Raw genomic sequence first — 13,622 nt, forward strand, 5'->3', positions numbered from 1 at the left:
AAACAGCCTAATCAGGCTGTTAAATGTTTCAATCACCACAAATCACTGCAGGTGTGCGTTGGGCGAAATAGTTCATGCTTACTCACCGAGGCGTCCTCCGGTAAAGAGTTGCCGGCGCTGGTCCAGCAGCAGCGGACGGCCTTCGTGCTCCCAGCGCAGCGTAGCCTCGGGAAAACGACTCCGTAGTCTACCGGCGTCGGCGCAGTGTAGCGTCGCGTTGCTTCCCTTTGATCTGCGCAAAGCTGGCCGCACAGCTAACTCTGATGGGGACAGCCCGTCTACAGGCTTGCGCTGCTGCTGGGGCATGTACTGAAGGTTGTGGCTGGGACAGAGTAATCGGCGCAGTGGAGCAAGGCGGGCACTGTTGCATTTTTTTAATCATGTGAGCGTTCACCCCTGGGCATGGTATACCGTCTAAAACGAGTGAGAAGTAATGAGATTTTGTACCTGATGCGTAAGCGTAGAAAGCCCACTTATCCGTGCGAGAGACGTCTGCAACGCTGTTTGCGCTGTTTGCTTAGAAATGCATACACACCATCAGCCTGCGCCACCATGCGTTCCGAAAAACAGTGCGACACTGATCGCCGTATCACTGGTCTCACTGCTTTCTACCGATGTTTGAAACCGGCGTATAATGTCTGCGCTCACGTGATACTATTAAAAATTGCAAGGGTGTACTTTGTGGGACAGTTAGGGTCTCTACTCACCCCCTTAAAACTAACACGCCAAGCATGACAAGGTGTTTTTGACAAAGATAGGTGCTCCTATCGAAACGTCGGCCAGCCTGTCTGAGGCACTTCCAGTGCTCACCCTGACTATCCCACTACGTGTTTCCACCTGTCGGCTCCCATCTCTACTAAGGGTGTACTTTGAGCACGCAAGTAGAAGATATTTTTCTATTGGATTAGTTATTCATTCATGTTCATGAGAGTACCGAGCTTTATAGATTAAATAGGACAGATAAAAACAAAAAAATGTGAAAATGAACGATGAAACTTGTACTCGTCGCCGCAAAGAACTTAGGTCTGTTCACATATGCCTCGCAGTGCTTTTTCCCCAAAAAATACGCCGACGTCTAGTTCCAGCGCATGTAATTCGTTTCGAGGTTTGTGACAGAGAAATCGAGCTCCAAGTGACCGATGCAAAGCAGTCTCTTTGCGACCAAATCATCCACTTGCGAGCACTTTATTGCTTTGTCATTAATATGGCCCTGCGTCAGGTGCTATATGTAAACGATTGCCGGCTTCATTTGTGTGACCACGTATTCTTGGCGACAATAATACGCTCTACAAATACGTAAAAAATTCACGCGGTTTGATTGTGACATATGGGGTTTAAAGTCCCAAACTACGATTCGATTATGAGAAACGCAGTGGTGGCAAGCTCCAAAAAAAAATTAACTATCTGGTGCTCTTTGAAGTGCACTGACATCGCACAGTACAGCAGGCTCTGCCGTTTCGCCTCCATTGAAATACGACCGCCGCAGCCCGGATAGAACTTGCGAGCTTCGTGTCAGCAGCCAACCACCTTAAGCTATGATCCACTCTGGTGGATCACGCTTTGAACAGGCGGGGTAAATTCTTGCACCACGTGGATAGCATGCACGTACCGTGCACGGCATTACCTCTGCTGAAATATATGTAGAAGACGAGGAGTGGTATATCATATTTCTGATTAGAGCAGAGCATTTGGAACAAAGAAAAGGTCGACGGGTGGGCTTCGCTATGGGCACGGCGGCTCGTCCTTTTCTCTACAACCTCAGCCAAAGTGGCCGTACCATGTGAAGATATATTTAAGGCATTTGTGATTCGCTTATTATTTCGAGGAACAAAGCAAGCAATACAAAGCTACCCAATCCATGGAACCTTTTGACAGACCAGGAAGTTGTCGTACCTGTTCTACCGGAAGACGATCAGTGAGCTTACAGCCCTCCTCGTTTGCGGCTCAACACGTACCACATGGTTCATCGTGGAAAACTGCGAACATCATATTTTAGATACTACAATTTTTACAGCACTTGAAATCTACTCATGTAGGAAAAGTCTTTGTTGCAGTGTTGATGTTGATGTCGCTGTCTCTTACGTAGTGTTGTCTAGACAAGCACGACACTTGTCCGCAGATCGTCTTCAAATCCTTGTGCCTGATTAGAAGCACGCGTTCAGAAGAATATGGGGATGAATCACGTATATTTTAGGACGAAATTCACCGCGTCAAAAGTAAACACAGGGGAAGCCAGTGTGTTCTCGTAGAACGTTACATTTGTTTTTTTAACATTCACCACCGTCGGACATCTTGCAGGAATGAATCTTGTTTGTTTGTTTGCTTCTTTCTTTAAAAATAAACTAGTGCGCGCGTGTCTTTTCTCACGTTCCCTAAGCCCATTTAGAGGAGTAACGCATGATTATAGCACAGACTATCACGAAATGACAAAATCAAGAAATATTTACCATCAAAACTCCTAACCACAACAAGAACAACAAAAGGACGGGTGGGATCCTCCTGTTGCTCGCAACTTTAAACAACGCTTAATGAATGAGCCCGGAACCCCGTGGCGTGGTCGTTACAACGCGTGGCTTATTTTACGGTGCACACGAGGTCAGACGTGGTGTCACGTACGCTTCTGATTTAGGTCACATGGTCGCGCCGTGGCAGTCAATCAGCGTGCGCTATAGAGCTGCTAGGGAATCCTCGGCATTGGGAAAGGGCAAAAGCTTCAAACTGTGCTTAGGGAAAAGTGCGGGTGCGTTTCCCTTTCTTTCCGCCTCTTCCCTTCGTACGTGACGGGCCTGTGTTGTGTAGACGAGAGCGTGACTCGCGTGTCCATCACGTCTTGGGTGGATGGCCAAGGGCGCGCTTCCACGCAGTCCGCCTACGAGAGCACCGAGACTGTGAATGATCAGCCGCGGTGCCATATATGCGCTTTCTTTTGACGCCACCGACAATACGTCTTCCCTGGGCGGAAGTTTTCACCACTCTTTTACGGTCCCGTCTCACTCGTCTCTCTCCCTCTTTATCCCGTTTCTGTTTTCGGGGTTTCTTTCGCTCTCTCTCCATATTTTTCTACACTTCATCCCATGCACCGCACCCGCAGCTAAACATCAGAAACGCCGGGCGTGTGGCACGATTAATGATGTGGATTATTCGGCAGATGAGGTTTCATTAGTCTCCGCTGTTGGACGAATGCAGGGGCTAGAATCGAATGATTGATGTGATGCGTGACATTGCGGGTTTGAGAATTTTGAGAATGAATGTGCTGTGGAACATTGGGGAATGAAGCCTCGCCAATTTATTTGTTTTTTTTTTTGTTGTTGTTGTGTTGACTGAGTAGAAAACCCGACAAGAATGAGCTAACCATAGAGTGAGTTTTTTTTTTTTCATTTCTTAAAAAAAAAATGAACGAATGTAGTTGGGGATGTTTTTCAATGTTTTTGTTGGCTCGATTATGCCGTTTGTCCGTCATTTAGCAATTGCTATAGTGCTAAAACAATCACGCATTTTTTCTCAAAAATATTTCTATCGCTTCACCCAATAAAACAGCAAAATGCATGCATGAATTATTGGTTCGATGTCACGACCATATATAATATGCTTTCGGTCTCTGCGAATTAGCAGCTGAACTTTTACAGATATAATAGCTGGCATGTTGGAAATTGTTAGTGGAGAGAGCGAAAGAAACCTTTCAGTTTTTACACTGCTGCCTATAATGAAATTAGGGGAAAAACGTGGCTCAAGCTTGTGCTCCTGTCACAACGTTTTCTTTCAAATAAACGTGACTGCATCCTATCTATTTTTATGGTGCGGTCAACACAGCTATTCCTTCATTTTACAAAGCATGCACGTCAGCTGGGTGAACGGATGAAGCGACCACAATTAAATAAATATTTAGTTAATGTGAAAGTACCTTCTTTATGAAAGTGGCAGTTAATTTCAATTTTGCCTTGTTAACGATCACATCCCAAAAACTTATACGGTGTCTTATTGATTTGCCTAAGGCAATTTAAAGGCGGACGCCACCTTGTTTTTGTTTTTTTTTGTTAGTCGATGTATTGATCATTTTTTTCGTTCTATCGTAAGCTTTCTGCATTTATCGTGGTTTCGTACGGCCTCCGCGAGCGGGCCGTATCTGACTGAGGGATGACGTCATATTGAGACACCGTGCAATGTGATGTCGGAAAATTGGCCATCCGTGACGTCAGGCTGACGTCATATGGCAATTCACTACATGGTGAATTGACGCCGCAAGACGCCAACGCCGTTCGCGGTAATTTTTTCGCGCTGGATGAGGCATTCAGGACTTTCACCTTAAAAAGGCACTCAAGAGGAACAACGAGTGGGTTCAGATTACTAAACTGTTCTCCGAGATTGATGCCGTGCGTTTCACTATCGCAGGTTCATTATTAGCGGAGAAAATTAAAGTTGAAGTTTCATTTTTAAGTTTCACGCCAAAAGCTCCGCCCGTGACGTCGAAAACTTCACAATGTATTTTTCGTATTTTCGCAACATTAGCTCGATGAAGTTTACTGGAACTTCGTATGCTGGGTCTATGGCACCCACGCATGACAATTTACTTCATTTTTATTGATTAGAAGTTACACACCATTCAGTAGACTTCTAAAAATCTATGACGTCACGGTGTTGGGTGCAGAAATCTCATGACCACACGCATTTTTTTTTTCGCGCGTTTCCTCGATTACCAAGCGTCGTGTCGTAGTAAGGCTGGTGTTTTCGAGATTGTGAAACTGTGCTTTACTGATACGCGAAAAAAATTTTTTTTTGCTCTGTGGTGTCCTTTTAATCATACGAAGCAGCATTCGGCGTAAGCTAGGTGTGCAAAATATCAACCAAATGCAGCCATCCGCGCCACCATTTCAAACTTACCTTGGAAGTTGGAAGCGACACCTGCAAGAATCATCCCGGGTGAGCTCGTCAGAATCGTATTTCTCGACTATAGTCGTATTAATACAGTCGTATGAATTGCGGCACTTAACGACGTGTCAATACAGGTAACACACACGTGTCTACTTTGGGAATCTATGACATATAACTTGTTTTTTTTTATTGTAACTCTCGCTCGTGTTACGCGCTGTCATCGCGAAAATAAAAAAATAAAAGAAGCGTTGCCGAATTACGTGCGTTCCAGAAGTGCAAGAAAATGCAAAAATATCAGGTTGAAAAGGCAATGTAAGCTGTGTAAGCATATTTTAGATGACAACCTAATTGGTATTGCCAGTTAATATCGCTATTTAAACGGCAATAACTTAAACATATGAATATTTTTTATATTATTGCACTCTAGTTTAAACTACGAACGATTGTTATTCATGGTGCCAGTGATTGATTGATTTGTGGGGTTTAACGTCCCAAAACCACGCTATGATTATGAGAGACGCCGTAGTGGAGGGCTCCGGAAATTTCGACCGCCTGGGGTTCTTTAACGTGCACCCAAATCTGAGCACAAGGGCCTACAACATTTCCGCCTCCTTCGGAAATGCAGCCGCCGCAGCTGGGATTTGATCCCGCGACCTGCGGGTCAGCAGCCGAGTACCTTAGCCACTAGGCCACCGCGGCGGGGCTCATGGTGCCGACGTAATGTTAGACTGAAATTTACCACTTAGCGAATTTCGCTCGGACAAACACATTAAGTTTATTTGTTCGTTTATCTAACACGGCTGACATATCATAAGTGAATCCATGTGTACTCTCTCCCACACCCTCGAAAAACTGGCGATATAATAAAGCAAAATTATTACACTGTCAATCTCATAGCCGGCTCTGGTTGATGCATTTTTTTATAAGAATGAAAATTTTATTGCCAGCGTCTTCGTGTGTTTGTTGCCGGCAAAACTTACTGCAAACTATGTTTGTGGTGCCGCAAGTTTTGAGTCGCTCATTCTAGTTACTTCCAAGCCACTTAGACTGCATTATTTTTCACCACATAAACTTACATCTGTTGCTGCAGCACCGACAGTAACTTATTTGATGGAGCCTTAAATACTTAGTTTGGTGTAGAACACACCATTTCGCTCTCACGCGCTCTCTCGTGGCAGTTTTCTTCAGCAGCTTTGAATTCTACTCAAATGACGAAAAATTTCGCGGCAATGTGTACGTGGTTTTAGCCTTATTTTCACGAGATTACATTTTATTATTCTCCTCAACTTCTTCAAACTTTGCTTCAGTCCCCAAATGCATTAACCCATCAATAAATAACGTGTATTTATTCCATCTAGTGCTTTGTTATTCAGTAAGCTGGTCCTTCTCACTTGGTAGAATTTACTAGTTTTCTAGGGTGTTGTTAAATTACAAATGTTTTTTTCCCGACCTTTTTCTGTCACGAGTGACTGCGTTGTAAGCGCAAGAAGTCTCTGCAGTTACCTATTTCTCCCATTTTCCGAGTGCATAGAGTACTTCGCAGATTAGGCGGCAAGCGAAACACGTTCCGAAAGTTTTTTTTTTCTTCTTTTGTACGGAGTGCAAATGTGGTGATTGAACTGCCCCGCCTGCACCGTGAACAATCAGCTCACCCCCGGCAAGGTCGTCCACGCAGGGAGCCAGTCGGCACAATCCGGCTCCCCAGTGCGGCCCTCGGCAGGGCCGGCCGCCCCAGCGAGGCGTCGGGTTGTCGCATCGTCGGGTTCGCTTGCCCGGGCTGCGGCCGCAGCGTCGGGCGCAGCGCCACGGTCCCCAGGGACCCCAGCCACCGTCCAGGGGACAAGCGCGACCGGAGTCACACACGCGCCGCTCCCGATCCTGGCCCCCGGCACACAGCCGAGGGTCGGCTGCCCCGCCTGTAGTGGCCGACAAGACACTGTGATTACGTGGCGTCAAAGTTTGAGATTGGGGTAGTTGGTGTGGGCATGTCCAGAGAAAGAGAGAGAGAGAGAGAGAGAGAGAGAGAGAGAGAGAGAATTTATTAGAAAGCAGAGAGGTCGGCCTGAGCTAGTTCGCTGTAGCCTGCTACTTTACACAGGGGATAAGGGAAGGGGGAAGGAAAGAGGGATGAAGGGTGATGATGGGGACAAGAAGAGGTGATGCGTATCTACAGTAGCCACTTAGCATAGTACCCTACAGTCTAGTTTCTAGTCCAGTGCTTTTTATAAAGTCTAGAACAGCCTTTGTAGCAGTTTTTGACACTGTTTGGTCGTTCATTGCTGACAATATCTGGCTTTCACCTAATGGTATTCGTCGAGACCTCCTAATTGCTCCATCTATAACAATAAAAGGCCCATAGGCAAGCTCTCCAAATAAAAAAATATAAAAAAAACTGCGCATTAGTATCTAACCAGGTGTCTCGTCTTTTCGGCGCAACTTGTGACGCCAGCAGTCTCTTTCCGTGATTTCGAAAGAAAGCTCCAGATTTCTTCATACTCGATGGACATGCGTTGCTAATGGCCTTCTGCCCTGCCATGTCTCGCATGACCATCACACGCTGTCATCAAGTGATTTCATTTCATTTTGAGCGTTTTCTGCTGCGCAAGTGGAGATAAAAGCGTGTAGCTGAAAAGCGCGAAATCGTGATATGCACCTCGATTGGCGTTCATATTTTTCACATGTTGTACGAAAAAAAAACATGCGATGATGATAAGATAACACCTGTAAGAAGGGTTGTGAAGGAGAGATGGTAACCACCCTCTCATCTTGAAACTCGGAGTCTTTCAGGATCCCGAATCCCACCCGGCCAACTTCGAACTCCTACCTCCTTATCTGCTAAACAAAGAAATTGTCCCTGCCATAGCTTGTTTGTCGTGGCTTTAAGTGGATAAAAGAGGCCGTAAACTACTCAGTTATAATTTATGGTAAGTATATACTTCTTTTGCACCGTGACACTTTCAACAATTTCGTTGTGCCTGCTTGGTGATCGTAAGCTTACTGAAGTAGCCAAGCTGGATTTGACTAATTCATTGATTGATTGATTGATTGATTGATTGATTGATTGACTGATTGGTTGATTGATTGATTCCACAACAAAATGAATTACCAATCCAAAGTAAGGCAAGCCCCATCCACAACAAAACCAAGAAGAACGCTCTCGTTTTAAAAAGAAACCCACGGAGAGTTACGACAGACCACCAAAATAAATCGCCCGCGGACTGATTAGCTAACGCCTGCGCTCGCTTCGGCTGGCTGCAGCGGGGCGGAAGCAATTCGCTCAAGAGCGTGTTACTGCACCGTCACCATTTGTCGTCTCCACTGTTCTACAGTGTCAGGCGCTATGCGCTGGCATTGCGAGTTTCCCCCTATTTTCGTTTTTTTATATATATTTGCCAGGAGCGTATGAACGGCAAAAAAGAAGGAGGCATGAGGCAAATGCGTTTTCCTGAGCTGTGCCTTTGTTTCTAAGTGCTCTGTGTGGTTCTGCGGGGAACGCCTCTGCGGATCTTTTCGTATTGGATTCCGCTCCAATGAAGCCTGAGGCGCTCCACGGCAGGGAGCCCCTTTCTCGGTTTCTTTGTTGTAGCCTGCTGTCTGTATATGGGACTCATTAAGCACATTTATTCTTGTACTTACAGTAATGTGAGCAATTTAGTGCTAGCAGCGATACGGGCAGAAAGTTACCTTTACAATATATCAGTCTGCCATAACAATTACTTCTATTCAACGGCAAATTCTCCACCTCGCGGAGGATAAATGTACACTGTGGACGGGGGTCATTTATCATTCGCAAATTGTGGAGAAAGCGTTCGTGAACACAGAAAACAAGGAAGAATTTGTGGAAAGCATGTATGCGCAGCGAAGAAAACGAAAAGTAATTAAAAAAATCTCTTTTGGTAAAACGCAGGTAACGATCTTCCTCCCATTAAACGTGGCCATACTTTGCAGGCAAGCAGTTCTTGGTAAATTCGTGACCATCCATCCATGCATCAGTATAAGATAAATCGTGGAATGTATATTTGCAACACCCGTACCTCGGTCGGCGCGTACACTTTAGTTTTCTTTCAATGCGAATGAAGCGTGAATATTGATACAAATGAAAACATCTGCAATATGCCAGCGCATGTTACAACTTTTTAACTTCGTTGTTATACCTAAGGGGCCAACCAGCATCGGGTGATATATAGACAATTTTCCACGGAAGTGCACGGGCATGTTTGATCGGGTAACCCTATAACTGGCCTTTTCCACGGAGAAAGGAAAAAAAAAGAAGCATTACGTCTCGCGACTGAAGCCTAAGGTGTCGAAACACCACGAGATCAAAATGTCCAAACACATGGTGGGCTTTAGTACAATACCAGTAGCGTTCTGGTTTTAAACCTCCTCTGTGAGCCGGCCGGTCTGCACCGAACAAGTGCTCTTCGACTTGAAGTCTCGGCAAAACTCACTTATTGAGTGATCTTGACGCTAAAGGTCCCGTATGGGGCCGGCACTGCTGGCTTTAAACGGGTTGGCTCGCCGAGGCTAGCTGCATGATGATATAGTAACCATCCTTTCGTTTCCTATCCTCCATAGTCTGCCCCCAGCCAAAGCATCGGGTCAAGGAAGCACATGTGGCCGTGCTACACAAACTGCAGGTCGTGGCAGGGTGTCAGCAAGTGATATGCTTACGCAAGGAAACATAGTTCATATAATTGCCTAAAGGTTGACTATGTTGAAGCAATCAAGTCTGTACGGCACTTACTACGCCACAGCAATACGTTTTATCATGGTTTTATTAACACAAAAGCGTTTTACGCTGGGGTCGAGCAAAACGTTAGTGACGCATATCAGTCACGGAAACGACATCGAAAAATGCGCGTGCTCTGACGGCAAAGAAAACAGTGCCGTCACTGAGTGTCGAAATCATGACGTGTGAGTTCGCGATAGCAGTTCCTGGGCATGCTATTCGCTGCTCCACGGTCACACACCCTGGGGGCTTCAGAAACACGCCTATTATATATCACACTTTCCTCTCAGAGTAACACGTACGAGAAGGGTACATCTTCCACCAAGCAACAATGTCGCATGACGTCATCATGTGGAGCCACGTGACGTCATCGTCATTGTAGGTATAGCAGTGCTATAGCAGATATTGTGACGTCACAATATCAACTATCCATGACGACACGCAATGACGTAATTAGTAACGTAGGTCACATGTGTTTCTGTGCCACTTTATTGGTCTGTCGTGTGCCGCCTTATACGAAAGAGATGGACACGTGCAAACAGGGAAACAGTTTGTTGTTGAGACCCAGTAGAGTGTTACTAGAACTGCGAAAAACTGCGTAACTGCGAAAAAACACAACGTAATAAACAGCTATAGTACGACACGATTACGCTTTCTCACCGGATGCGAAGAGGCAACGTCGCGTTCGCGTCTGAACACCCAGAGAACAAGTGCGCGAACAATCACTCCACGCACTCCAGCTGCTCCAGGATGCAAGCGCGTCTGTTCGGTGTGCACTGGGAGTTGTAGTGGAGCTGTGGAAGAAAATAAATGAAATCATCAGAATACCTTCTTGGCCTACGAATCAGATAAGTAAGGCGAAGGTTGAACACATGAAGGTAAGGCCTGTAAATCCAAGCCTACGCAACACATTAGAAACTATTTTGACCTTGAATAGTCATTGTATAAGCAGTCTCTAATGCATCCAATTGCAGTAAAATTGTACAATGTTGTATCGTAGTCAGTGGCGTAGCCAGAGATTAGCACACGGGGAACGTGTGTGTCCCCCCCTCGAATTTTTTTTCTTTTTTTGCCATAGCATAGAGAGCACAAAAGGGCCATTTTAGTGGGGGTGCCTCTCCCGAAATCGAGGTGGTTGATTGCTTGATTGATTGATTGGTGTGTATCATCCTACGTGCAGAATACCTAAATCAAAACAAGAACGTTCTTTTGTTTTCCTACAGCCTATCAGGACCAAGCAGATATAGGCTGGGCCAAGTTAATTCCACAATTATTCGTGCCAAACACTTATTAATTATTACTCATTTTTATACATACTTCTAAGCAAACACATGTTTCTTAGGGTATGTGGTGATGGCTTCATCTCTCGCCCACTTTCTTCTTTTTCTAACACTGCTAATATATTCAAAAAGAATCAACCTGGCTGCAGAAAAGATAACACAATTTCTTTAACTCGCAGAGTATGCCCAAGTGCCTGTTTTATTGATTGACACCCTGGTCCCACTCATGTGGATTTTAGTATTTTCTTGGCCCTCTCTTGGCATAAAATTCTAAAGGCGTGGTGTCCGAGATCGGGTCCTTCCAGGCAGTTTATCGGTCATAATGGCGGGGACATTCGTAAATTATGAAATGCAAGATCGAATGGCGCCACTGAAGAAAAAAAAACTGTCGTATACAATATTTTTATTCTTTCTAAGGCCAGAAGCACCATGCATCAACGTATGATTCCAGTAAAGCTTGCGGACGCTAAAAATGTCCCTGGTACTCGTAATTATACGGCAAGTGCACGCGTAAGTAATTAAGGCACAAAATCTGCTGCGTCTTGCGACAGCTAGTAGCCCCTTCCCAATCTTAGTGCGCTTTTTTCCGCAATATTAAAGTAGCGCGGTAAAGAGGGAGAGAGAGAGATATGTAGTATGAAGAAGGGCAGGGAGGTTAACCGGAAAGCAAGTATCTGGTTCGCTACGCTGCACTGAGGAAGGGGAAATGGGAGACAGAAAAGTAAGGAAAAGAGAATGAGGGAAAGAGGGTGGTACGGAAGCGAGTGCGGTAAAGGTGACTTTCGAACTCTGCACGCGATCGGAATATTTGAGAACCAATGTACAGTGTTAATTTTTATGAAAGGAAACTCGGGAACACGTGGCCTGAGCGCTTTAGCAGCTGCTAGCAGCGCGTCCAAGTGAAAGCGACAGCAACTACAGCCTCCTATCACGGCATCTCGAGGTAAGCAAAGCAACCATTCATTGCTGATGTGGAACGTGTAGAAAGATAGCCCCCCCTCCCCCCTATGAAAGTGAACAACGCAAGAGGCCAGTAGTCACTTTGAAGAGAGGGGTGGTGCTATAGTTCCATATCGGCAACGAATGGTTGCCTTCCTCACCTCTAGAGGACGTGATAGGAGGCCAGAGTTGCTGTCACTTTCACTTGGACGCGCTACCAGAAGCTGGCGGAGCGCCCCGGCCACGCGTTCCCGCGTTCCCTTTCATAAAAAAAAAAATGACACTGTACTTAGTTAAGCTTACTTTCTTTCCACAGTTGCACTTGCGCTTTTTTTTTCAGTATTTCTATAAGGTCATGCTCGTAAAATCAGTAGAATTGCTCAAACCTTGCGAGATTCCTACACAAATACGGAAAGTTGGCACAAAAGCTGTCTCTATATTCGTAACCTTTTTATCTCTGTTTGTCTCTCTGTCATCAGCAGTTATATTAATTACCCTGTACTGTGCCTATATAATCTTGCAAGAATCCTTGAGGCTTGTGCATCAAATGAAACCACGTCGAATCACCTCAAATAACATGGGATCTCACAGGCATCGTTAGTACAGCAAGCCAAACGTCTGGTGACCGACCATCTAGCGCTATTGTTTCGTTCCTAAGGCTGCGAAGTTCCGAAAATAACTCACAGACTCCTTTTTCAGATATAATACCGGTGTCGTCCAATTGCCGGACCAGCAAAGCTTCTTATTATACGGCCTGACTAATAAATGGTGTAGGACAGGCGTCGGCATGCGGCCTGAATCATGACATCACATCCCTCCCCCGTGTCAATCCTTATCCGAAGGCCAGTGTAGCAGTTTTGTGCTCAAGTAGAGTTAGACAGGAACAAAGCAAACTCTCTTAGAATTAGAACATTTGTTTACGAATTGTAATCTTTGATATTGTGTGCGTGCTCAAACTAAGGATGTTTTCTATTCCAGTTCCATACAGTATTTTCATTACATCGAACACTTTTCTGCCTGCCAAGCCACCACCCCCTCCTTGTTGATTGACCATCCCGCCCCCTAAGTGCCGGCTTCGTGCAATTGAGCCCGCCATTTCAAAAGGTTGCAGAACCCCGGTGTAGCAACACGGCTTACATGCCGTACAGACAAGCGCGAGATGAGAGTAGTCGTGAGACAATTCGCTGTGGCTAAGAGGAAATAGTTCCAAGGTTTGCGAATGTAATCGCGTGGCCGAAAAATCGAGCATCGAGCGACTTAGTCAAAACTCCCGCTTTGCGACTAAAGCGGCCATTTGCGACCAGCCGCATTACGATTGACTAGGTCTGAAATGAGAACAGTATCTTACCTGACCAGGATGGGAGGCCCAACGGCGACAACAGCGAGAAGCCACGTTGCTAAGGTTGCCATGTAGTTGCCCCGGCGACGCTAGCTGCGCAAGTTTCCCGGATGCCGTGGTTACGCTCTTGAGCGTTGCACGGAGTAACGCCGAAGAATATATCGCAGAAAGCCCGCATCTACATTAAAGATAAACCATGCATGCCGCGTATAACTCAAAGTCAAGAACACCCGTCCTTCGTTGTTACTACTCTGGGAAGATATAGCTCATGCCCACTACGAATGATTAGCCAAGCCTCCGGTGAAAAATGCCTGAATATTACAGAATTGAAGCTTTACAAGCACATTTGTAATAACCCATAAGTTAGTATTGCGGGGGAAAGATTATAATTAACGCACCAAGAACTGAAATGTGCATATAATATTGTCACGTAGTCGTGACGCTAACGAAGACAGTGGTCAGTACG

General features: G+C 45.5%; 1 protein-coding gene across 1 annotated transcript; it reads right to left on the bottom strand.

Moving 5' to 3' along the window:
- Nucleotides 1-78: 78 nt before the first annotated feature.
- LOC142814365 (thrombospondin-1-like) lies at nt 79-13,463 on the bottom strand. The gene is made up of 4 exons (XM_075893083.1): nt 13,166-13,463; nt 10,259-10,392; nt 6,522-6,785; nt 79-242 (listed from the first exon to the last, which is right to left on the bottom strand). The coding sequence occupies exons 1-4, from the start codon at nt 13,225-13,227 to the stop codon at nt 79-81; spliced, it is 624 nt and encodes a 207-aa protein (XP_075749198.1). The 5' UTR covers nt 13,228-13,463.
- Nucleotides 13,464-13,622: the final 159 nt, after the last annotated feature.

Source organism: Rhipicephalus microplus, chromosome 4, assembly GCF_043290135.1.
Source record: "Rhipicephalus microplus isolate Deutch F79 chromosome 4, USDA_Rmic, whole genome shotgun sequence".
In the NCBI taxonomy this organism is placed as follows: Eukaryota; Metazoa; Arthropoda; class Arachnida; order Ixodida; family Ixodidae; genus Rhipicephalus; species Rhipicephalus microplus.